Genomic DNA, 26,944 nt, shown 5'->3' on the forward strand with positions numbered 1-26,944 from the left:
GTGCGCCCTCCCGCCCGTCTTCCAGCTCGCTTAAAACAAGGAAAGAGGCCGGCCACCAAAGTCTCCACGCGCGGCTGTACGCGCGTCCGTGGAGCCTGTCGACGGGGCGCACAGCGGGCCCCGCCAGCAGCCGTGGAGCCGCAACTGCGAACCGCCCGGGAGCGTCCTTGCTCCAAGTCCCGCGGTGGGTGCCGCAGCGGTGGTTACCAAGAGGCCGGCGGCCAGGGACAAAAAGGCGCGGAGCCCACCACCGCGCCGGAGGGGGGCCGCGCCGAGCGGCCGGGGCACCGAGCGCGCCCTCGCGCCCCAGACGCCGGCGCCCCGCGGCGCTCACGCACCCGGTGAGCCGCGGGCGGCGGGCGGCCTCGGGGAAGGGGCAGCCCCGCCTCCGTGCGTCCCCGCCGCGGCCCCGGGGCTCTGCCTCCCCCGCCGCGGAATTGGTCGCCGCCGGTTGCGCGGCCACGGGCTGGGGGAGGAGAGGAGGCAGTGGCGGCCCGCGCCGGGGAGGGGCGCGCTGACTGCGATCCGCAAATTCGGAGTGGCGGGGCGGGAGCCCGGGCCGCGGGGCGCGGGGAGGGAGGCAGGCAGGGCGGGGGCTGCGGCCCGGCGAGCCGGTGGCGGGGCCGGTGGCGACAGGCGGCTCGGAGCAAAGATGAGGCGGTGAGTGGGCGCCGGGGACACAGTTTCTTTGCTTCTCTTGCAGGCTGTAGGGACAAAAGCCCAGGGTGGGGGTTAGCGGAGCCCGGGCTGCGTTGCTTTGGGGGGCCCCCGAACCCCGGGGGAAGAGTGGACCTCCGGTTGCGAGCGTCCTGGGAAGGGACTGTCGGGGTAGAGGAGACGCTCACGGAGCGATTGTAGGGAACGGGCAGGCTTGGGGGGGGACCCGAAGCAACTTTTGCCGAGAACTCGGGGATACCCAAGGAGAGGGGGATCGGGGTCTTCGGGATACAGTTGCTTTGTCGTCGTGGACCGAGGGGCAGGTCCGCGGCTGGGTGGCGGGGCGCGCGACTCGCTGAAGACGCCCCCTCCCCGATGTCTGGCTGGCGGCGCTCCTGGTTCCACTTAGTTCCAAGAGTGGGGCTCACGGGGTTGGACCGCCCAGCGCCTCAGATTCTGATTTGGCCTTGGATTCCCCCGAAAGTCTATGGGACGGCGGTCTCCGCACCCCTAAAGATAGAGGCCGGACGGGATGGGGGCCTTTTGAACCCGTTTCCCCCGCGCCCGGCGCGGCCGAGGCGCAGCCTCAGGGTTGGCTGGTGCGTTTAGTAACTTCGCGCAGCAGTCATCGCTTGTTAAAGCTCCCGGGACCTGGCTAACGCCCGCCACCGCCAGGAAATTAAAAGGCTGACAGGCTGTGCCTTCCTGGGTTGGGGTTTCCCGTTTGAAGGGGTTTCGGAAATCGAACCTAACTTCCCGCGCCTGCCCCCGCGTGTAAAGGGAGAACCGTGCCCGCAGCCTTTCGGCGGCTAGACGCCGGGGCTGCAGCCCCTCGGGGCTGGCCCTGCCCGCACCCCTAGGAGTCCTGCCCCCGCAGCTGGGAGCGAGCTCCCCGGAGCTCTGGAGTGCACAGCTCGGCACAGCCAGGCACAGCCGGGTGGCTCTCGCAGACGAGGCGGAAAAACGTGCAGTCCTTTTAATATAACTATTTGTCAACTCCATTTCCCTTCGTTGTGTGAGGGGGTGAGTTATAGATACTTGTTTTCAAGTATTGGGTTTGTGACTTTGAGCTTCCTAGTTTGGCTTAATTTAGGCGCTTGAGATATGTCTCTGAGATTCAAACATTATCTGAATTCAGCTGGGAGGGGTTTAAAGGAAGTTCACAGTTTCAGAGGGTTAGACTTTTGCCCCGAGAGCCCTTGAATTCTTGGTTCCCCGTAGGATAGCAACAGAGTGGTTGAATTTGGGATAAATAAACCTTTAGAGTTGCCCACTATTTTGACAGAATGGCTACCTCCCTGATACTATTGCCCTCAATTGTGTAAACATTTGTTTGAATAAAGAGCTAAGGTCCTTTGAAAAGTAACAGTTGTGTCTGTTCGTGATTCTCTTTTAATATCTTGGGCTTAGTTATTTAAAAAGTTTTTGGGTGCGTTTTTTTTTTTCCCTTACCTATTTAATGTGGAAATTTAAACATGTACTTAAACTGTAAAGTCCGCAAAATGTTTATAACTGGCATTTCCTTTAAAAGCAAGGGGGAGTTGAGTTTTTGCTCTTGGTTAACTAGTGTGGCCTTCACCTCCTGAGACCCAGAGGTTTGCAAATCCCAGCCTTTCTCACAAATGGAAAAATGAGATGTTTGGTTAAGAGTAGCCATCATTTCAGTCAGTTTGCAGGCTTCAATCTGTTTCATGCTCTTTTGGGCTGAGGACTGACTATAGGGGGTGTCTCTTGGATCCCTGTTTGAAGTGGGGGAGGAAAAGATACTCCCAGAAAGTGGGCTAAGAGCTTGCTAACTCCTGTCTTAAAGAACGTCTACCAAAGCTGGAACTCTTTGGCAATCTTTACAGATTTTATTTGCCGGCTTTTGCACAAGAGAGACGGAAAAAAGCCAAGTAATTAAACCAACCACTGGTTTCTCGTTATTTTCTTCAAAACCCTATTTTGAGGTCTGTAAGCAAGGGTTGATTCTAGAGTGCACTAGAGAAGTTACTGTGATTCCTTTGAAATACTTTTAAAGAGCAGTTGAGATTGTGACTTAATTCTCAATCCTTTGCAGAGAGGCTGTGCTCTGAGTGATTGGGGAAGACTGCGGTTTTGTATGTCTTCCAAGAGCAATGCATGATCTTTATAAATCTGATGACTCTCTGTTAGGGCTTGGTGTACTTATTAACTGTGTAAATGTTACCCATATGAAACAAACAAACAAACAAACATGCAAACTATTAAGTGATGTGGCTTATTTTAAAGCCCTGGTATACTTTACAGCAGTGGTCCTCAATGAGGAGGGGGAGGGATTTTGCCCCTCAGAGGATATTGGCTAATGTCTGGAGACATTCTTGGTTCTCCCCACTCAAAATAGAGAACAACCCCAACTGACAACTAGGGCTGGCATCTAGTGGGACAAGGCCTCAGATGCTGTGTAATATCCTACTAGGTATAGGACACACAAAGAATTATCCAGCCTCCAACTCTTCACCGGAGTATTGCCTCGTGGGAGTTTGTTAACAAGATTAGGGATCTTAATCTAATTTGGGTCCTCAAGAAACCAGTAGTGTTCATGCTCAACAAAGAGACCATGTCATAGAAGCCAGTTTGTCTGCAACAGGTTCTTTTGCCCTTGGCATTAAGAGGCTTAGCATGCATACCACAGATTTGAAGGAACTTCTTGTGTTCACTGAGGACTTTGAGTTTACTTAAAATCACAGAATTTCGGGATGTTAGCATGCAAGGTCCTATACAGGTGTAATAAATGAGTTGCTCAGAGTTTAATGACTCATAAATTCTCGAGTTAGTGGCAGATGGAGTTCTAGGTCTAGCCCAGGATTAGAGAATTTAGATTAGAGAACTTGCCTGATATTCAGGCAAATGCAGTTTTTTTAAAAAAGTGGACCTGGCCATTTGTGAGAGTTCAGAGGTATCATTCTCCGTAAGGAAATAAACTCTTTGATGGGGGAGAGTGGCATCAGTTGTTGTGATGGTGCAGCATATGCCTGGGTGTGTCGGCCCCAGGAAGGGGATAATTCCATTGTGTGACCTGTGACACTCCATGTCTGATGGCTGCACCATCCTTCCCATGGCAAAGGGGGCAACAGATGGCTCCACAGACATGGCAGATGCTGCTTTTGAATCCAGGTACAAAGCAGGACATTGGAGATTTTGTGCGCCTCCCTGCCTTGTGGGTTAAGAGCAGGATGCATGAATGGATCAGGTTGTCTTGGACTGAAGGGAAAATGAGGCAGGCCTCCTGAGTTCAGAGTTTAAAAAGACACCTGGCGTGGGTACTTGAAATATCGGGGTGGGGGAGCACTTTGTAAACTATATGATTGTCTAACCACTATGCTATACACCTGAAACTAGTACAAAATAATATTGAATGTAAATGATAAAAGAAAAATAAAATGAAATAAACATTTTCCTTTGGGGAAAAAGACACCTGGCATATAAGGAAATGAGTGTGCATTGGTAATTGTAGGGGAATTCATAAGTTGGTGAGTGGATATCTAAGATAAATGTGCTTGCATAGAACTTGGGTCAGGAATCTAAAGACAGTTCAAGCTTAGCTATTCTTTGAGCAAGTAGGACAAAATAATTCTGGGGTAAAAGGAACCTCGAAAATCCTCTTAAATGAGTTCTTTGCCTACAATCCACCAACTTGGATGTATAGTGCAGAACCTGCAAGCCTGCTCTTCTGACTCCTGTTCCACTGCATTTTTTCTTACACCCAACAATCTCCACTTTTCCATCTGTTTGCCTTATGGGGGAGAAATGATAGTAATACAAAGTTTTTGTTAATTTCCTAAGAGAGTTCAAAAAGTATGGTATCTGTGCATGGCTCTGTTTATAGAAAGGAGTTATCTCAATGAGTTTTTGATTACCAAAACAGTTGTGCACATATGGCTTGATCACTTATGAACATATGTACTCTCACATTTACATTAGTAGGATCAATCACTGGGCCTGTGATTATGGATTCTAGTTCTATGTGCTAAGTGGTCCTGCCACAGTAGTTAGAATCCTCAAATCTGGGAGACTCTGGCAATATAGAAGAATTTTTTAGTATGCCTTTCTTGGGAGAGAGGTCAGAGCTCTGAACTGTACTGAGGTGGGTTCTTATCATTTTGACAACTAGCCAATGGGTGCACCTCAAAGCCAAGTTCATAGTAGTATATTTAGAAATGATTATCACGTGATGACTCTTTAAAGGAGTCTGTTCCCTTTGGATGCTGCAATAAAAGGGGTAGCAGCCATTTCATAATCACCTTTCATCTAGTCTTGTCACCTTTTTTTTTTTTCTTCAATTGATAGAAGACATGAGTTGATTAAAAAAAACAACTGTTGGCTGAAAATGTTTATTGGCACTTGATTAATGGGACTCTTATCTTTCCAAAGTGAACAAAACCAAAAAGGGTAGCTCAGGTTTTCAAGTCTCTTCAAAATAAATAGTAAGGCAGAGCTTGTCTTTGTCACACAGGAATTCAAATCTTCTAAGGGGTTAATATGCACACAGTTGTTTTCATGATATTTAGGGATGTTTCTTAGATGTTGAAAAGCAGCTTTGGACTGTATCTGCTTTAAAGGCAAGATTGTTATATATGGCAGCTAGTGGTCAATAAGAGAAACCCAAGTATATAAGTCATTTTATTGAGGTGCAGTAGGAAAGCTAGGGGTTGGAGAAGCTTGCTATACAGAGAAACAGATAAATAACCTAGAGAGTAACAGGCTAAGTTATATGGGGAAGTTTTTACAAGAGATGGTGTTTTGTTTAGTGTGTGTAGGTTGATTTATCAGATGAACTACTTTTCCTTACTTTACAAATTAAGTGGAAGAAAAAGTTTGCTCATGCCAATATGTAATATTGTTAACCTCAACCAGCAGGGTCGGCCTTTTCTAAGACTTAAAATCTGGAGTTCACTAGAAATCGAAGTTTATCATCTTAGAATATTTTGGCGGCACATTGCATGTGGCTTCTCTAGATGGCAGTATGCTTATGGAATTAGCACCTGGACTAGCAAAAAAGCTAAAGGTTACAGATTTTCCCCAGATTTGTTTCTTGACCACTTTATTGCTAAAACAAGGGCATGTAACAGTGAAGGGCAGCCAGTTCCTGCATTTTTTATTTATTTATTGTTTTGACCAGTTCAGACCCAGCCTGAATAGTGCTTCACAGCAAGCAGTTATTCAGAGGGGACTAGAAACTGATGTCTGGCTGCCACACTGCTTACGTCATTGCAGAAGTAGGTTTCAAAACAGCTTAAGATTTATTAAGGAAATTGCAAGCCATGGGGATCCAGACAAAATATTTCTTATACATCCTGCTGAATGAAATACCCGTATTGTATTGCATTATCATGGCTCTGACCAGGCCCTTTCCCTCCTCTGATATGCTGAGGAATTCACCATGCCCTTGAAATGTCATGGGCAGCGGTGCTGGTGAAATCTTTTTCCCAATTAGGCAGCTGCCACCTTATCTCTAAAACATGTTTCTGTGCTGTGGTCATTTCCATTTCCCACATTGTACAACTGGCACTCCTTGTTATTTAACCAGTATCTATGGGAGTCTAGAAAGTTGGAGCAGAAAAAACATCTAGTTCTCTCTTTGTGGAAACCTTTGCTAAAACAAGATGAAGACAGGTGAAGCGACTCGCTCCAGCATTGACTTCTCTTGGTTATTTTGGCAGAACTAGGACCAGGACGGGTCTTCTGACTCATGTTCCCGGCAGCCTGTCCCGTGTTCTTTGTACTAAAATGTCCTTTACAATAAAAATAACATCCTAATGTAACCATTTCCTTTATTAGGTCTTTGGGCCAGATTTAAAAGACAGCATTGATTACATTTAATTTAATCAGTTTTTTATTGATCTCTGATGGTTCAAACCCTTTCCCTTTTTCTTCCAAGCAAAATAAATGGTTAAAAGGTAGGTTGTAGGAAAGAGAAAAATTAAGTGTCTTATAACACCCACCTTGTATAATCAACAATTAAGTAATGGAGCGATGGTATCATTATTGTTTTGTTCTGTTTATAGTGTTTTTGAAACCCATTCACTCAAGTTTTGAGTTAAAGGAAAAAACATGACCGTGGAGGATGCAGCCAAATTGTGTTTGTTTCATCTCTCCTGAGCCTACTCATGCCTTGACTATTTCCAGTTTACAAATATTGGGTAAGGGAATGGGGAAGTAGCGTGTTTGGGTTTGGGGAATGTTACTTTAATAGAAGATGACTCTTAAGAGAGTGTATATGATCAGTAGTGTGAAATGGGGACAGGATGGTGGAAAGATCAGAGTGTGCTCCTGAAGACTCAGCTTTCGATTCAAGCCAGTAGCCATGGTCTCAGGGTCAGGAGAGAGCATCTTTATCCTCATGATATCCCAGGATCAATGTTTTTCTTTCTTGAAGTTGACTTTGAGCTTGAAGGATGCTTTTTCCTGGAGTACCCCTCTGTTTTGGAAGTGCATCTGAAGAACAGGGCACACAGGTGTCAAGATCCCCACGGTAGTGATCCTGGAGCTCGACACTTCTCTGGCTTCATTGTCACTGTGGTGATCATTTAATAGAGGGGATTCTTCAAGGCCTATAGTCGGAGTCACCTTAACCCAGGGGTGAATCACACCAATGGTCAGGAATAAGAAATACCTAGAAATGTTTTGATTTATTTGGGAACATTTTAGAAATCTTTATCTTGAGCTGTAACTGTCTTAGGATTCTATAAGGAACCCAGAAAATAAAGGTTCTTTAATTTTCTGCCTAAAGAACTCTCCCACTTTGAGGGAAGCACTAACATAATTTAAGAATCTACAAAATATGTCAGTCTCTGTCTTAACATAAATATGTAAAAAGTAAGTGTATATTTTAACATTTTTGGAGGCCGAAATTCTTCATGATATGGTAGATTTGGCAGTTTTTGTGAATACTTTTACATGTTAAGTTTCTGAAGAGATGGTTTTTATTTGGGCACACATGAGTGGTGAAATTTAGTTACCCACCTAGCTTTTTCTTTCAAGTATCCTAAATATAATGGCCTGACACTTGTAATCTGGACAATGCATTTCCTTCCAAATTTCTCCCAGATCCTTTAAAAATATCAATTTTTTAGGAGCTTAATTCAATATAATAGAGGGTTAGTGTTTCACACTTAAAAAATAAATCAGCAAGGAGCCACTGATATGACTCTATCCTCTATAAAGTGAGCTATTATAATTTTTAAGTCAGTATCTTTTCGTATTTATTTTGATTTTCAGAATGCATACATCTTTTAAATGTTTTATTATGGGTGACTTTCATCATACACCAAAGTTAAAAGAATAATACAGTGAAATCCCATGTACCCATTATTCAGCTTCAACAATTATCTACATAGGCTAATCTTATTTCATCAGTATACCTTACTTCCCCCCCAAAACATAGATTGTTATAAAGAAAATTCTAAACATTGTAGTACTTCATTTATAAATAATTTACAGTGTAACTCTAAGAGATTTAGAAAAAATAAAACTATATCGTCACAACTAAAAATACAGTAATCATAGCATCATCTATTTTCTAGTCAGTGTTCAGATTCTGATTGTCTCATACTTTTAATAGTTGGATTGTTCAAAACAGAATCCAAACAAGGTCTGCACATTGCATTTAACTGGTACATCTTCAGAGTCTTTTTTAATCTAGAACAGTTCCCTCTTTTTCTTGCCATTTGCTGGTTGAAGACATTGTTGTTTGTTTGTTTTTCCTGTAGACTTTCTTATATCCCTGCTGTTGTTTGACACATTTCTCTGTCCCTTGTATTTTGTGCAATAGGAGACAGCATGCTTTTAATTTGAGAACATTCCTACCACGTCATTGTGTTGAATCTAATTTGTAACATATATGTGAACACTTGCTGAATTAATAGTGTCTCTTCTTTAAGTATTGCTAACCCTGCTTTAATGATGGTATAAACACCAATGTGACTCCAATCGATAAAAGTCTCATCTTGACTATTTAGGTAAAAGTCAGGAATTTTGCAAGTGGGAAGGGAATTTGAATGACCCAGATGTTTTCTGAGGTCGCTTCTGCTTTCTGTCTTCCCTGCCCTGCCTTCCTCACTGGCTGAAGAGAGTTATCGCAGGAAACATGCAGCCAAATTCCTTGGATAGTCTAAAGTTCACACAGACAATCTGTGTTCCAGGGACTAGCACACATTTCTTTTAAATCCCTATAATTGATGTTTTACCCTCTTCACTAAGAGTCCTCTATGAGTCTTAAGAATTCCTGATATAAAACAATCTAGACTAATTTACAAGTAGCCTCTGATCACTGGAGATAGCCATCCTCGTTCAATGCGCTGTACACCTGAAACTAATATAAAATAGTGTTGAATGTCAGCTGTCATTGAAAAGTAAAATTTTTTTTTAAAGGTAACAAAATATAAAAATTAAGTTTCAAGGAAGCTTAATTCATTTTTTAAAATAAATTATAAAACTGGAAAAAAAGATGCTCGTTCCTCGTTTGAAGCATTGCGGTCCATTGTGATTACTTTTAGGAACCTTTGACTACCATCTGGAGTGCTTTTTTTTTTGGTCTTTTACAAAGCTTAGACTTCAATACAGCTAGAGATGAAAGAAGGGAACGGTAGCGTGGGGTTAGGCTCCTTTATTGTGATAGGAACAAGCTGAAACTTTTCTTCTTACTCGCTGCTCCCATCTGCATTAAAAGTTCTCGTTACTCCCCATCCCTCCCCGCTCCCTTCTGTGCTCCTTTCCTTTCTGTAGCATCATCTGATACTTTTTTTTCTTTCCTTAAGGGTTTCCCTTACCTCTTCTTTTACATGTTTTCAGAATGTAATAAAGTAGAAGTTCAAAAGCAAAACCAAAAGGAAACAAAGAAACCTGTGTAATCAGTGTCCTGAGACGACATATCAAGGTGAGAGTGGCCCTCAGCTTTCTCCCGGCCCTGCTGTGCGTCACCTGCACACACCCGGCAGATTCTGAGGATGCCCCAAACTGCCTGGGTCCTGAAGAGCCGCCCCCCCCGGCAGCCACACAAAGCCTTTGTGCATCTTGGCCTGCTGTGGGCATGTGGGCATGTGGGCAGCGTGTGTCTGTCTCTCTGTGTCTGTCTGTGAGCATGTGTGTGGGTGTCTACACACTGTAAGATTTACAGCCCCCTGTTGTAATAGGCTCAATCTGCAAGAATAAAACAGCCATTATTTTGCTATTAAAAATACGTACATTTATTTCTGTGGAACTGCTTTTTGGGGAACTTTTTGAGAGACGAAAATATCTTTCTTGGAGATTGTCAACTTATCTATGAGTCTCTAGTGGATAATAATTATTTTATTCAAACAAGCAGATCTTTAAATGACAAAGAACATGGTACAAAGGAGGAGAGGTGGAACCCATTTGCTGCTATGTTTATTTGCAAAAAGAATGAGAAGAGTATTATGTCCACTAACAGAACTTTTTTTCCCTCTGCACTGGGATATAAAATCTTTTTTTTTTTTTAACTATTATTAACCCTTATTAGATCTTTCTACAATACTACTACAGTATTTTCATAATGAACTCAACTTTTAAAAAAAAAATTCTTCATTACATCTTTATTGTTGAAAGTATTACAGAGTCCTTTCTTCCCCCGTTGACCCCTCCACCCCGCATCCGCCCCACCCCGGGCCCTCCCCACACTGCGGACTGTGCCCCTGGGTTATGCATATGTGCGTGTAAGTTCTTCCATTAATCTCCAGGGTGGAGAACGCATTAAGGGAACAGAGTTTAGGAATCTGGAAGAGGGAGTGGAGGGGAAGCTCTGTGGAGATGGAGGCTGGGAAGGGAAGGCCCAGGCTTGGGGGTGCTTGCAGAAGCTGTGTGGGAGGTGAGATTTGGAGGAGAAGGGATCTGGAAATCCTCGCCCCCAGGAGGTGTTTGCCAGTGGGTGTGGGGCTCTGTGGAGCGGGGAGGCTTGTTTGCAGAGGTGCAGGATGCTGAGGAGGCTTTTGTGGAGAAAGGAAATATTTGTGAAAAAGGAAAGTATGTTTGCAAAGGGAGAGTTGAGCAGACTAGGGGTTTACTAAGATGGGCTGCTGTTTGGATAATGGAGGAGGGGGCGATAGGCTGCCTTCGGATTTCTGAAGCGAGAATCTCTCCAGGGAAGGAAGCGGTTGGTCCTGAGGCTTCTCATTGGCCCTGTTCTTCATCCTGTTTTCAGGTTGGGATTAATGGGAAAAGAGGGAGCTTTTTGTGTTCATTGTCCTCCATGCTTAAGCTTGAAGTTTGAGCCTGAAACAGGTTTCTCAGTGTTTCCCTTTTAGTCCTAGAAAAGCTTCCCCTCGGGCCCCATCTGCTGCCATTGGTCTCCACAGAAATGCCCGCCAGCGTTTATGTAAAGAACAGCGCTGCTTCGGAGGGACTGTTCTAAGCTGGTGTCTGAATTCAATTACATGTCATCAGTACATGCTTTATTTATAACAGAGCCTAGCGTAAACATCAGTGCTGAAAGAGACCAGCCTGTGGACCACCAGTGTTCTGGGAGAGCTGTGCACCCCAGGCAGCAGCCCCTGTGTGCGACACGCACACCCCCAGAGCCAGCACAGTCAGCTCTAAGGGCCGACCCGTAGGACACAGGTAGGAGGCAAGCTCTGCTATAAAGTGACATTTTTAACCTATCACTTCCTGATTTTTTTTTAGATTATTTTATCCCTGAATTTGCTTCTGTCATCTGCATATCCCTGCCTTTCCTCAGCAATATAAAATGATTTCCACCCTTCTACCGCTTGTTATTGCAGTCTTTCTTTCATTAATGCCTGCTGTATTAGGTGATCTAGGACGTGTGTGTACATTGCAACATACAATGACAAGCAATGTGTTGTATAATTCAAGACTCTCCAAACTCTCTTTGTATAAATTACCTGGAAAACTGCATAGGCCAGGCTTGAAGTCTCTCTCCTCCAACACAACACTACACAACACAACACAACACAACACAACACAACACAGCAAACACTTCATTTTAATTTTTTTTTTTTATCTTTGCCCCTGGGCGTGTTTTCATATCTTTTTTTATCTTTGCCCCTGGGCGTGTTTTCATATCTTTGAAACCTGGATCACCCAGGCCCCAGCATTCCCAGCGCTGTACCTGCACTGTTGGTGACTTGTAGTTTGAATGGGATCCGCTTCACTGCGTTGTTATTTGGTATAAACGGGGCTGAAAACTATATATTTTTAAAAGAATGCCAGGACTGCATCAAAGAGTAAAGAATCTAGCAAGATACTTTTAAATATGATCCTTGAGATTAGTTTATGAAGTGACTTTCTTCCCCAGGGAAAAAGTCCTGGGACTTTCTGTGGTATCTTCCTGAGGTCTCTTCCTGACTCCTGGCGCTTTCTAGCTGACCATGAGATGATGATAGATTTCAGGTGATAGAATAACAAGAACTCTGGGGGGATTAAATTTACGATTGGAAAGTAAGTCCAAAGGTTTCAACACTTCAACTTCTTTCCTGTTTAGACTTCCCAGTGTTGTCTTTTCTCTCACGTGGGCACCAGATGCCTTCTCTGGGCCATTCTGTGGCTATGCCTGCACTCTATGCAGCCATGAAAGCCCATGGGACTGTTTTGCTTCCACAGTAACATAATGCAGTGATTTTATAATTTCCCTGGGACTTTTTTGTTTACATTAAATGTACAGGGAATCCAAAATAAACACACCCGTATAGAAACTGTGGAGTCTTCCTCGCCTCCTCTCTTACACATGTTAACACAGACCTCTCCGGCACCAGCCCCTCCTGTTTGTTACTTGGGCAACACGTCTTGCAGCGTTCTTCTCACCCCCCTAACATCCCAGCTTCTCCTTTCTTCTCCTAAACTCAGCTGCAGCCTCCGATGCATTCTGTCTGCAGAGCTCCCTTTTTGCTGGGGTGGGAGTTAAACCCAGCCTCTTCCGTTTTGTATCATCTGCCCTCCTGCGGCCCCTCCCCTCCCCTCGCCCACACCTTCATCTTCATTCTAGGAAGGTTATGTGGTCGTCCACGTAAGACTGTCCAAACCTCTAAAGGACTTTTATAAAAATTTACTTGAGCCAAACAGAGGATTCACCTGGAAGCAAGGCCTCAACAGATGGGGGGTGGGGTGGGGGGGATGCTTCCTAGAATGGCAGTTTGCAGCTTCTTTTATGCATTTGGAGTAAGGGGGGGGCATAGGGAGCGTTATGTGAAGGTGGGAGAAAGCAAGATGGGGATTGGATTACAGAAGAGTTAGGATTATATGCTCTCTTGAGGGTAGATTTGCTGCTGAGGCTTGGAAAAGAGGCGTTTCGAAGGTTTATTAACCTAGATGCATAGAAACATTGGACAGGCCTTGCTTACGGCAAAGATAAACCTTTTACTAAAGAGGTTATTCGCCTGGAGCTTGACTACCCACCATGACCTGCCCATTAGGGAATTTATGATCAGATCACCCAGGGAGGTGACTGTCCATAAAACCCCTTTTTTGCCCACACTGTTCTACATTCTCCTATACTTTTCCCACTTCTAGATGCCCACTCAAGTGATCTCACCGGCAATGAAAAGAATACTCCAGAAGTAGGGAAGGAAAGAGGTAGCAACAGTCATTCTTGTCACTCCTGGAGTCAGAAATGCCACCTGTGTGGCAGATTCTCCACCTTTTGAGTTGAGTTGATTTGTGGGATTAAGAGATAGCAAGCTGAGAAAAGTATACATATGTACTCGGCTATGGCAGGTAGACTAAGTTTTAGGAAAATGAATGAATGCCAGATTTGTCTTTGATGATAAACCTTCAAATGGACAAGTTTTCACACATTCCTAACAGCCAATAAGGTTGAACTGAAACCTGGGATGTCAAACATGAATATCCCTTTAAATAGTCTCTGGAATGTCCTTCCATCCAAATCATCTGTAACTTTCTTCTACAAATATGTGTGGTGGAGAAATGGTGCATGGCTGTTTCTCAGATGTGGTTTATTATTTGCAAATGCTCTGCTTGTCTCTCCCTAGGTCTGTAAAGCAGACCTTCCAGCCAGTATTATTTCAGATATTTTGGTATTATGTTTTGTTTGCCCAACCAAACAACTTCAGTAATTAAGTAACTTTTAGTTTCTAAAAGTGTATGCGAGGTGGAGAGAGGAACCAGAGTTGCCACCCTGCAGGGTAGTAAGAAACCTGTAGTGGTTTCATACTCTACAATTTTATTGGCCCAAAATAAAGAGGAAACAGTTTGGTAGTATTTCATTTGGGTGATTAAGTAGCATTTGCAGCTGCAGACAGGTTGAAATATATTAATATGTTTTGTCATCTAAAATGACATCAAAGTTGGCCAGAATGGCCCATTGGTTGAGTGTTGTCCTGTGCATCAAAAGGTTGCTGGTTCAGTCACTGATTGGGGCACATACAGAAGGCAACCGATCAACGTTTCTCTCTCTCCCTCTCTTTCTCTCTCTATCTCTATTTCTATCTCTGTCTCTATATCTCTTTCTCTACCTCTGTCTCTATCCTTTCCTCTCTCTAAGCATGTCCCCAGGTGAGGGTTAAAAAAAAAATGACATCAACATTTTATGTTTCTGAGTCAAAAATAAAACTTAAGTATCCTTTTTGACATGAGGTGTTAAACCCTTCAACTCTACTGTTAGAGTAAATATTTAAAATGCAAAGTTTGGACTTCGTGCTTAGCTTTGAATTCTATTTAATAACATCTGCTCTGCCTTACTTTCTGGATTGCTGTTTCTGCACATTGTGGAAATACCTTTTCTATCTAACTTAGTTCTGTTTCCCATTTTACATACATTGTTGTAAAACCAAAGTCTTCCCCACTAACTGGCTTCAATTATTTTCTTGTTTATTCTAACACCTTACTTACGTATTTCATTTTGTATCATTGTCTAAAACATCCTAAATGGTTGGAGGATGTTGTCTAATTTAAATTCCTCTTAGGGCAGGCATGTGCCTTGGATCCTGGACAGTTTATCTTACACAGTGGTGGAGATGTGAAAGGATTAACTATCAGAGGTAGATACATGGTTATTAAATACTGTTTATCCCAAGAGTGTTACATCCTAGATTTTTAAAGACCATGATATAGAAGATAACTGTTGCTGTTTTCCTGCACAATTTTTGTCTGTCAGAGACGGTGTTTGCTGGATGTACCAGTAGTCTGCCTCAGATGGGCTTGGGATTTAGTTTATGCCCTTAAAATCACATTTTAGGCATGGATGTAGCTTTATGCTATTCATTGGATATAATAGCCTTTCCTTCAATAGACTCAACTTCTTTGTCATTTATTTCTACCGTAACTTCCCCAGACTACCACTGTCACTGGGTTAGCCTCCCTCCGTGCCCCTTTACCAATCTGTCAGTCGGTCCTTTATTGAGGTACGTGTCATCCTGTTACAGCATTTGTTCATATGTGTGTCTTTCCCTTTGGACTGTAAGCTCTGTAAGGCAGGAAAGGATGTCTTTGACCACACACTTGCCAGTTCCTAGCTCAAAGCCTGGTTTATGGTAGGCACTTAATTGAGATTAACGCCTTCCTGGTAACAACTCCCAAATCTCTGCGGCTTAAACTGCTCTAGGGTTGGCAAGGGCCCTGATCCATGGTGCCCTCATTGAAGGGTGTAGGCCAGCGGAGCCTTCACAGACTCATATCTGATGGCTCAGAGCAAGGGGCATTGTCCCGGGGATGATGCAGAGCAGCATTGCTATGTTTGTGGGAGGAGGAGAACGGGAATATTAGTGGGCAACGCTAAGGCCTGCTAAGCCAGTGTCTGGGATGTCGTAGGCACTTAATACCTACTTAATGAAGTACCTCAAAATGCCTATTGAGATTTAAATTTTTTTTCTATACAATAAGTAGAACTGCTTGAAACCCTGAAATATCCTAGTTACTACTTTAAAAAAATATATGAGACTCGGCCGGGCGTAGCTTAGCGGTTGAGCGTCAACCTAGGATCCAGGCGATCAGGGTTCGATTCCCCGTCAGGGCACATGCCCGGGTTGCGGGCTGCAGCCGATCAATGACTCTCTCATCATTGATGTTTCTATCTCTCTCTCTCCCTCTCCTTTCCTCTCTCTGAAATCAATAAAGATATATTTAAAATACATATATATATATATGAGGATACTAATATTATTGTCAACTACGATCAGCAAACATCTGGAGACTTTTTTTAATAACTACTCTGTTCGCTTTATTCATGTTACGGAAGGTGTTATATTTGATTTTGTAGGTTTTCAGATGCATAAATGGGTAAATTTACATAATTAACATTTTTACCTGAGTCATTTAGGAGAGTTCAGAAAAAATGTGGAAGTCTTCGAATATTTGCATATTAAGTTAGTCTAATCAAAAAGTTCTTTAAAATAAACTATTTTGGGGGAGAGCTAATATCTGGCTCAAAAATTGGTCAGGAACTTAGGAAAAATGAGTCTAATTAACTTGATGTGTCGCGCTCTAGATTGTATTATAGTATTTTACAATAAGTGGGAGTTTTTCTTATTGTTAATGTAACCCAGATACATTGTTTAAAATGTGGAAAAATACAAACTACTATGAGGAAAGTGAATTAAAAGTCACCCCCCAGATAAAACCACTGCTAACTTTTCAGCGCGATTCCAGCCCGTGGTTATTCTTGTTGCAGGAGAAGAGGCACAGAGACAAGGCAATGGAAGGTATTGGCTTGTATGTAAGAGGGAGATAGCAGTGGAAATGGTAAGAAGAGATCAGATGAGAATATGTTTTAAGGACAGTGTGGTAGGATTAGTTGATGGATAAAATGAGAAAGAAGATGATAGAAAAGTGATAGAGGAAAGGGAGATAGTGAAGGAGGGAGTCTGCTCGCCCCTTATAATAAATAATGCTGTACTATCCTCAGTATCCACCTATTTTGTTTCCTCCATTGAAAAATATTTAACTTGAGGGAACTGGCCGAGGTTTCCTGGAATTTCAGTATGGCAAGCCAAGCAGAGATGAAGCTAGTTGGTAACAGGAGGGACCAAGCCTGAAGGCCGTCTTGGTTTCAGTCCTCTAAGGGGGCATGGTGGGGTACGTCTCAGACCAGGCTGCTGTTGCTTTCAAGGCCAGAATGGTGGTAGTAGACAGTTGCTGAGAGGGACATTTGTCTTGGGGGCAGAGATAGCACTGTTCCTGAGAAATAACATACCTGGCAAGAGCCAAATGGCAGGGCCAGATTCCAATTGGGAGGCAATTCTACAGGAGAATTCCAATTTTTTAATTTTTTTTTTTTTTTGAGGACACTTCAAAAGATAATCATGCTTTTATCCATCAGGACAGGGCTTTGGGTTGGAAGATAAGGCAGAGCTTGTTGGGGGAAGCTGCAGCTTTATGGGGTCATGGGTACTAAGCCCCCCACTAGGATTTAAGCAGCCCGACTGTTTCTTGGCTCTACTCCGTGGACAAGAAGCAGTGCCTTATTAGGCTGCCTGAATTTGCCCAGGACGTCTGTGAGGCCGAGCAGGCAAGGCGAAGTTCCTTCAGTCTGTGGCTGGGAGGGAGGAGCCGGAAAGGCTAGGGTGAAATTTAAAACTTGGGTTCACTGAGTGTCTCACCTATGGGACAGTGGGAGAAGGAGAGGTCGGAGATAAGACAGAAATAAGAGACATAACCTTTCTTAATCCCTCTTCCTTAATCTTGTGGCCTAATTATGAAAACATACACACTATGAAATTGATTACTGACCATAAGCGACAGTGTTTAGATAGAGACCAGATATGTAATACCTAGCGTCTGAGGTGCCTGAGGACTTGGAGGACCATCTTGGTTGGCAGTGCACGAGTTCAGCGAGAATGTCTGTTTCCACTTTGACGATGATCTAAAGATAATCTTTTTATCAGTTAGATGTTTAAGCCTTCTCATTTGCAGTGATAATTTGCAATGAAAACATAGTTTCAGCCCGGCCAGACTTGGCTCAGTGGTTGAGTGTCAACCTAGGATCCAGGCGATTGGGGTTCGATTCCCGGTCAGGGCACATGCCTGGGTTGCGGGCTCAATCAATGACTCGCTCATCATTGATGTTTCTATCTCTCTCTCTCCCTCTCCTTTCCTCTTTCTGAAATCAATAAAGATATATTTTTTTTAAAAAAAAACAACATTGTTTCATAGACTAAAACTTTAGTTTCTTAAGTTAATATTATTCAAGCTAGATTCCAAAAATATCTGTATGGGTGCATACATTTTTTTTAAAAATTGTAATCATGGAAGATAGAATCCTAATCTGAGTCTTGAGGAATGAGTGGGCTCAAGTAGGTGCTAAAAAGGGAGAAAGGGTGTTTCTGAGAGAGGAGGGAGTTTGAGATCAAGGATGCACATGGTTCCTTTGGGGTACCCGGGAACTTGAAGGATATGTGTTTCAGGTTTTTAAATACTCTGTCCACCCTGTCCCTGATACCGGGGTAATTTGGGGAACACTCTTTTCTCTCTTTCCTCTATCGCTTCTCTTTTTCTGATGGGTACAGGAGCTGTATTAAGTCTTTTTGTTGAGCAGGTTTGTTGAAACCCCTCTTAAAGAACCGTCTTCTAACCTCGATGTTTTTGATCAGTGTCTAACATAAAATCTTCTTTCTCTGACACAGTGTGAATTATGTTTCCTCAGGACTTTACTTCTGAGCAGTTAATGATTCTAGCAGAAACATGTAAAGGAAGGCCCACCGCATCAGCCCTTGGGGTGTTTGCTAGGTGCTCAGGAAGCAGGTGGTCTGCCCAGGACTAGAACCCTAAAGGGAAATGGGCTTTTTTTATGTAACAGCCTAATCCTTCACCTGTACCTAGGGATTTGTTCTTCTCAAATATCACTGGTGGCCTCTTGAGTTACTTTTTTCTTTTGAACAAAAACCATCCCAGATCAGTGGTCTTTGTTAACCTTCACTTTGCAGTACATGTTTGTTAGGTTTATTACTAAAACAGAGATTGTGTCTGTTAATTACATTAGGTCAGGCTGCACGGCTCTTTGTTCAAATGTGGGCCGACAAGGGCTTGGTCTTTTTAAACTTTCTTCAAGTAAAACTTTCCCTTTCTTTTTCCTTTGCAGATTCCAGCAACATTATGGCCGAGCATAGCCACGTGCAGCAACAGCTGGATTTACAGAATGGCAGTCTAGAGGCAAGATTTGCGGCGAATCCCCTCGAGAACGATTCCAAAAACATGATGGAGAACCTGAGCCCAAAGAAATACGCTTCCAGCCTGAGATTTAAAGCCAACGGAGACTATTCTGGCTCCTACTTGACCCTCTCACAACCTGTGCCTGCGAAGAGAAGCCCTTCCCCTTTGGGAACCAGCGTCCGAAGTAGTCCCTCCTTGGCCAAAATCCAGGGAAGCAAGCCATTCTCTTGCGATGGAACCGACAAGAGCATTTCCATGAAGCCCCCCGCCCCCTTACGCAGCACTTCCCCCTCCCTCGGTGGGTATTCCCGTGGAAGGGCCGACTTTGATCATTTCACTGGCCGGGACGGTGAACGGTCCCTGAGGCTCTCGGAGAAGCCTCCCTATTCCAAACACAGCTCGAGGAATAAATCCCACGACAACTTCTACTTTCTTGGAGGGCTGGAGAGCCGAAAGACGTCTGGCTCCCTGCTGGCCATGTGGAACGGGAGCTCCCTGAGCGACACCGGCCCCTCTCCGGCCAGCAGATCAGGGGCGGCCAGCATGCCTTCGAGCCCAAAGCAAGCCAGAAAAATGAGCATCCAGGACAGCCTGATGCTGCAGCCCAGGCTGGCGAGACCCAAGGAGGCGGCGTCGGAAAACATCAGCTTAAGAACTAGGAAGTATTCGGGCAGCAGCCTGAGTCACATGGGAGCCTACAGCCGCTCGCTGCCCAGGTTGCACCGGGCCACGGAGAACCAGCTCACGCCCCTCAGCTTGCCTCCGAGAAACTCTCTGGGCAACTCCAAGCGAAGCAAACTGGGGGGAAAGGATCTACCTCATAGCATCATAGACAACGACAATTACCTGAATTTTTCCTCTTTGAGCTCAGGCGCTTTACCCTGTAAAACCTCTGTGTCCGAGGGCACCCCTTATGTCAGTTCCACCCTCAGTGTCCCCGGCAGTCCTCGCGTGGCTCGGAAGATGCTCCTGGCCTCCACCTCCTCCTGTACCTCCGATGACTTTGATAAGGCGTCCTACTCGGGGACCGGCTCGGCTCACTCCTTTCCTCCCCTGGAGCCAGACAGAGCGTTTGCGGCCAGGAGGAAGTTCTCGTGTGGATCTGTGGAGTTGGATGATGCCGATTTGGAGAGCCTCAGACAGGCCTCAGGGACCCCCCAGCCCGTCCACCGGGAGCGGAAAAGCAGCATCAGTTCCATCTCAGGACGCGACGACCTGATGGATTACCACCGGCGGCAGAGGGAGGAGCGGCTCAGGGAGCAGGAGATGGAGCGATTGGTAATCACCTGGCTTGACCTCACTGTCCCATTGAACAGCTTCTTGGAGACCAACTCCAAGGATTTCTCTGGGCGCGTAGAATTTCCATGGGCACCAGCCACTGATGCCCCTTCCTAGAATTTCTCCTGATCTCTCTCCTCTTCCCAGCTCACTGGTGCTAGTCACCTGTGGGTATTTAGAAGGCCCACATGTGCCGAATGTTACGTTAAGTTGCTCTGCAGAGTTCTCACAGGTATATATTCTTGAGAAACCTAACAAAGGTAGTTGTGAATTTTACTGAATTCCTTATGTCTTACCAACTTTTTCTTTAAGACTGTGAGGAAACGCCAATTTGTATTATGTGTGTCATCAAATTTGCATGTATCATAGAAATAATCAGTGAAACTATAATGTATCAGGGTTTAGGCAGGATTGTGGAAAATCGGAAGGTTGCCTAAATGGTGCTCGACCGTTGCTCCGCACTGTGCACCCACACGCAACCTCACAGTCCCTTCAGCCGTGTCTCTTAGCGCATGCCGTGACTCCCAGCTACGCATACGCAAAAATGTTTTGACTTGTCTTTCTCTATTTAAAATGGATTTATGCTTATTTTGGAAAATATTCCTTGAGAATTCCATAATGAATGAGAGCAAACTATTGCATTTTTCTATTCTCTCTTCTTTTAAGCATAAGGGTTTTTTTGTTTGTTTTGGTTTTGGTTATAGGCTGAATGGCTGTCACAGATTATGTTGATTCGTTAATGATGAATTACGTGTTTCTTTCATGGGGGAAACAGCAGGATGGTAAAGCTGGTTTACAAAAGTATAGGAGTATCAAAAGTATTTTAGTTACTAAAAGAAAGCATGCTGGAATAAGATTTATGAATCACACACCGAACTAGTTAATGCCCTATAGGACAATACTATTGTAACCTTTGTACTGATTATAATGGACAGAAATCATTGACATCTATACAGGACAAAATTTGTTGGACATTTTAGCAAAAAAATAACTTAATTACTCATCAATTTGATAAGTTAATGTCTATTCCTACAGAGTTTCCAAATATCCTACTATGGACTAGTAAGAACATAAATGTGTGTAGCGTTAAAGAGTTCGATGTTCCGTGGGTGGATCTGTTAGATGATGCTCCAGTATGACAGTTTCCTTTGTTATAATAATCTCCAGAGGTTTTTCATGGTCACAAAAGCATTGTATTTAGGCTTGATTCATTGGCATAAGTCAAGAAGAAGTTTTAAGTAACATATAAAAGCCTTATTGCATATGGATGGCAAACTTAGCACTATACTAGCTGAACAATCATTATTAATGGAGTAGGAGAATTAACGTCTATCTGATCATTTATTAAGGAATCTAGGAGAGCAGTTCAGTGGTTTCCATCCCTCCAAAGGTCTTCCTCAAATGCTCTTGTTTACTCTTTTTGTTCCACAGATAGGAAACCAAACTTAAAATTCATTTCCACTGGTTTTCCTCTTCAGCATTTACAAGTGTTGGTGAGTTTCTCTTTTCTCTAGTGTCCCCACATCTGCTAAGGCTCCTGGCAATTCCAGAAGTGACCTTCCTTTTGGCCTGTAAAGTTGATGCCTTGTAAGCTACCAATAGGTCCGAGTTCAACTTCTTGGAAGAGCTTTGTGGGTATTGGCTCCAAATGTTAAAATAACTCTTTTTCCTTAATAATGGATTTGTCATATCTGTTGAAATGAGGCTTATTTTTAAATCTGACACTCTAGGTTTGGGCTCTGTTGCATAGTTTATTTTTGATTACTTCCCAGTAAAACTGAGGACAGATTCTTATTGAGCTTCTGAAAGGAATGTTACTGCCATTAAAAAGTAAAGTGTCTTAGAAAAAATATTTCTTTCTGATTTCTGAGAGAACAAGCAGAACAAGCTACCATTAAAAGAATGTTTCATTTAATTTGCAAAATCATAGTCAACTAAATTGAAGGTTAGAGATACATCAAGTTAAAAGCTAAAGGGTTTTTCTATCAAAAAATAGAACATAATACCAATAATCTTCCAAAACATATTTACATTTAGAAATTAGATTTACTATACCAATTCCATCAGTTTTATGTAATCAATTCTTATTCCTCTCCATCTTGGGTTGTTAATTTAATTACACAAAGTCATCTATTTCTGGACTAAAAAAGTCCTGAAAATCTGATGTAGCTGCCTAGTACTGTCTCATACTTGTCTACATAATATCAGCTCAGAAGCCTCTACCCATAAGTCTATTTTTTGAACTCTCAAGGGTGAAGAGTATCTGGTAAAGTTCTTTCCATGAGGCTCTGAGACTCTTTGGTAAAAGCACATTCTAGTCTAGAACGTAAGCAGAGTCTTTAGGTAAGCGTGAGAGAAAAGCAGAGACTACTGGTGAGGTTAAGAGCAAGTGATCATGGTTAATCTATGGATAACTTAACAAACAGTATCAACTAGGAGAGTTAAAATTTTCTGTCAGGGTCTTACTTAGTCAGTGTTTCCTCTGAGGGCAAGAATGTATCACAGAGAATGAGGACTTTGACATATATCCAGGGTCTTTCTGTAAGTATGCATCTCTGAGCTTTATTTATATTATAATATTTTACCTGTTCAAAATTAGCCTGGGAAAGGCTGAGCTTCTCATTTGACTTGACAAATCTTCCTGTGCAATTCTTGATGGTGTTGACCTATTTATAATTAAGGGGCATAGCAAACAAACTTAATTATTTCTAGTATTTGGTTTTTTTTTTGTAAGATTAAGGAATGAATCTTGTGATTGTCCAGGAGTCTTCTGGGAAAATTTAAAAATAGTTCAGGTATAAAAGATATCTTGGAAAAAACGTTTTTCTAAATTTAGGGTCTGATCTTGGGAAGGCAAAATCAAATATTAACCAGAGATTTTATCACTTGAGTAATATAGGATTGTCTATGCCTGTGAACAATGACTGTTTGCAGTTTGGTTACCTAATAATTAAGTGACAATAGGTTATTTTATAATAAACAAGAAATCTTAAGTCACTTAGAAATGAGAAAGTTTTTTTTCATTTTAAATATGCAAGAATATATCCCAGTTAGCACAAGGCACACAAAGTTACTCCTGCGAGATACTGAAATTCTTCTTTCTGGGCAGATTACATAGAAAAATAAACTTAAACTGCCTTTTGTAAGCATAGGCTGATTTCTCCAAGATCAGTGTGTCATTTCAGTAGAGATAACTGCATTTTAGTTTTACATTAATAGGGCACTTGTCGTGCGTTACATTTTTTTAAAAAATTGCTTCATAAATAAACCTATCAAAGTTTTATAAACTTTGCCAAAATTTTAACATTTTATTATGTCATTATAGACTTAATTCTTTGCACATATTATAAACCAAGTCAAATAAAGCTCCATTTCTGCAAACCTAGAATTTTTAACTTTTCATCAACTTTTGTTCTTCACGGTTTTCTTTCACATTTTGGAACAACCAGACACTTTAAGACAAAGGTACTTAACTTAAAGATGTTGGAAATTATGTTTAAGCTGACACATCACAGAACATGATTGATATAAAAGGTTGGTTACCATTATAATTTTGTTCAGGTGAGCAAAAATTTTATACTTTCCATAATCGTAAGCATCATATGGAAGTAATCTTAGCTTATCTCTGAAGTAAACTAATATGACATTTAAGAAGTTCAGATAAACTAATCCCTTTATGATAAACCCAATCAACTTATTTTAAAATGAAATTACTTTTATTATACTATACACTGATAAAATAAGGCAAAGACATAGAGCTATTTTTAAAATAAGATTATCAAATCAGTCTGACTTGTATAAGCATTCACTTTAATCATGTAAACTTGTTTTCTAAGGGAAAAAATGCTTATGAAGTCAACAGTTTTGATGAGAAAGGCCTTTTTCTAAAAGAGGAACACATTAAAATTATTTGAATTTTATTTTCTAGAATTTGGGAAATGTTAGATTTCTTTAAGAGCTATTAGTCTCTATAAACTAATCAGAAGCAGAAATCCTTTATTTTAATTTATTATTATTCTTCTCAGGAGGTAGGAAAATATTTCACCCCCACACAGTGATTTTCACCCCATCAGGTATAGAGACACAGACATTAAAAACAGCAAAAGTTCAATGGCCTCAGCTACAGATCAAAAGTAAACACTGGAACAAGACTGGTGGCTTCTCCACTGGGCACAAAATTATCCTGATTTGAACTCACAGATAGGAAAACAACAAACAAATTAGAGCCAACAACAAACAAATGTCCAGTCATCCTTCACCTGAGCAAGACTAGATTCCAGTTCTGCCAGACAGATCACCAAGTGGTCAGACCATAAAACCAGAGCCCCAGTCATTGCTGCCACCAACGGGGATAATAACTGTCGGTTGTGTGCGAACCCAAACCCCGATCAGACTTGGCTGAGAATCAGAAACAAAAACAAAAGCACAGGATAGGAAAACAAAACCTTCAGAGAATATCGAGTCAGTGAAGGTCAAGTTCTACTGCCATTTGGGATTTGCTGCAGGAGCCAAGAAAAGCTGTGCCTGGGCTTCCAGCCCATGAGGTAAGCTTCGTGAGCGATGCAGTCCACTTGGACAGTTCACTGGGACCTCCAAATTGTCAAAGCATAATTTAAAAAAAAATAAACACAAATACAGAATGAGTAGATGCAAAGATTTATTGAACTCATTAATGAGGAAACCAAGCAGCATACAGCCGGTTCACGAAGCATGATTTCAGTATTTTTTGGCTTAACTTTGATTATAGCAGTGTTTCATCTGTTTTTCTTTTTTCTTTACTTGTCCAATCTTTATTTGAAAACTCAAAGTAATTATATTGAGTTTTAAAGATTGAACCCTAATTATGAACCTCCAAGGACCTATTAATGAAGCATAATAATTTTCTTGGAGCCTACATTAAATAGCTTCCAACTGCTGTGCTATGTGAAATGTTTAGTTTTTTACAATTTTTCTTCCTCCTTTCTTGCTCTCAGCTGCCAAACCTTGCTTTTATTGTGCCAGCCTTTTCTTTCTTTTTTATGATTTTAGAAATCAGATATCAAGCCTTGTTTTAAAATATTCCAAACTAAGAGTTACTAGGTGTAAGTGAGGTCTTGATTGGGCCCTGTGTGCATGAAGTTCTTAGGCCTCATGATGTCCTTTAGGAATGGTCAGTGGTCGTTCAAACTAACTAGTTCTGAGCTGCTTAACAAATAGGCGTAGTGGATGAAGGATCTCTAGTGGGCTGGGATGCTGATCCTTGGACAAACAGTTGTTCCAGAGGCTAGAGAAATTATTATAAAGTAGACAGGATATTCTTTTATTCATCTCATTTGATACAGAGGTAGTGATAGCCGTCTTGTACTTACGGTCTGGGGCGGTTGAAGTCATTTTTAAAAGAAGTAGAGAAAATAATCTTAAAGAAAACTCTACTGATTTTAAGAGTATTCAGTCGGTACCATTACCAAAAGCATCTGTGTGCTATTGTGGAGAACCGATGTACTCCCGCAAATTGCTTTGTAGCAATCCAATATTTTCTGTCCGGTTGACGACCGCCATCTGTGGTGCCCTGACAAACAGCATTGTCGCCACTTAGAACTAGGTAAGACCAAACTTGGCGTTCATGTCTCAGACATGCTGTAATATGATGCCAGCTCTCACCAGGCATCACGCAATAAGGCTGCCTAACTTTTTACATGCTCTGCCCTAATGAAGATAAAGGTTGGCCTTCTTTCAAAGCGCATGTTAATATCTCCATGGTGGTTCTTATTTGAACAGGTGAAAAGTCTGAGACAATGATTCCCCATTGTTTCGAAGGTGTTTTGCAATAGCTCCTTTGAAAGGAGTTTATAACTAAAGAATTTTAAGTTGCAAGAGGTTGGGACTGTGTCTGTCCTACTCACCACTGTACACCCACCCCCTGGCCAGATGACCAGAGTAAAGGGAAGCATTGCATAGGTGACTTTGAGAAGAGTAAATGAATGTTTTTCATACCCATTCATGACTTTCGCTGTGGCTTTCCTTTTTCTGTACTGTAGGCTCCCAAACATTTCAACCTTAAATTTATGCGCTTAGTTCCAGGTAACACTAAAGCTCTATACAGAAGTATGCAACTATCTCAGCATAAATGCATACATTTTGCTTCCAGAAACAAGAAATTCCCTTCCAATTTTCAATGAAAAATGAAAAGGTGAAAATGAGTTATTTTAATTTTATAGCGTTCTTTGTAAGAATTGGTGCTCTCCAGGATCATACAAAAACCAAGGCTGTGTACTGCTGAGTAGGTCATAGATCTCTAATGTTTCTAAAATTATATATAACTGAGCATATTTAAGGAGTTATGCAATTTAATAACATAAATGTATGTGTTGTCTTATCTTATGGTGATAAGACACAAATAGTGTTTTAAAGACCAGAGAGTAAACAGGTTATAAAATTCGGTTTTATAATTTGGAAAATTTGTTTAGAAACCCAAGAAGAGTGAGGATTGTCTGGTGAAAATTACTCTACCTATAGCTGTGTGTTGCTTCTCTCCCTGCTTCTCGCTGCGTCTATTTCAGTGGCTCCTGATCCCAAAAGAAAAAATTGGGGCATTCAGACCTTTATTGTAAATTTGACAGCATTTCTTGGTTGTGTGCAGAATGGACAATGTTAAGAGAATGACTATCGGTGCCTCAGCCATAGTATTAATCTTTTTTTTTTTTTTTTTTAAATATGTGTTTGGAATGTGAAGGCAAGCTCAAGTCTTGAAAACTCTTTTGTCTTCTAGTCTGACTTGAAAGGCATCTCCTTCCTGATGTCGCCTTCCTCTTGCTACATCCTGACTATAGTTTTAATTTTTAAAAAATATTTGCGCTAGTGGGAAGTGAGCCAGTTCAACTGCAAATGGGGTGAGAGGTTGGTTTTTCTAACCAAATAAACTTGATGGCTCGGACTT

General features: G+C 42.2%; 1 protein-coding gene across 8 annotated transcripts in view; it reads left to right on the forward strand.

Moving 5' to 3' along the window:
• Nucleotides 1-618: 618 nt before the first annotated feature.
• PHLDB2 (pleckstrin homology like domain family B member 2) overlaps nucleotides 619-26,944 on the forward strand; it is a 96,539-nt gene continuing 70,213 nt past the window's right edge. For 6 of the 8 annotated variants that reach the window (XM_087818153.1, XM_016200195.2, XM_087818151.1 and 3 more), the window contains exons 1-2: nucleotides 11,098-11,250; nucleotides 18,680-20,028. In XM_087818153.1, coding sequence (XP_087674279.1) covers nucleotides 18,694-20,028 — 1,335 coding nt within the window. In that variant the 5' untranslated portion in view covers nucleotides 11,098-11,250; nucleotides 18,680-18,693. Of the gene's footprint in view, nucleotides 661-11,097; nucleotides 11,251-18,679; nucleotides 20,029-26,944 lie in introns of those variants that run through there. The other 2 variants (XM_087818149.1, XM_087818152.1) reach the window with 2 other exon arrangements.

Source organism: Miniopterus natalensis, chromosome 6 (assembly GCF_054644295.1).
Source record: "Miniopterus natalensis isolate mMinNat1 chromosome 6, mMinNat1.hap1, whole genome shotgun sequence".
Lineage (NCBI taxonomy): Eukaryota > Metazoa > Chordata > Mammalia > Chiroptera > Miniopteridae > Miniopterus > Miniopterus natalensis.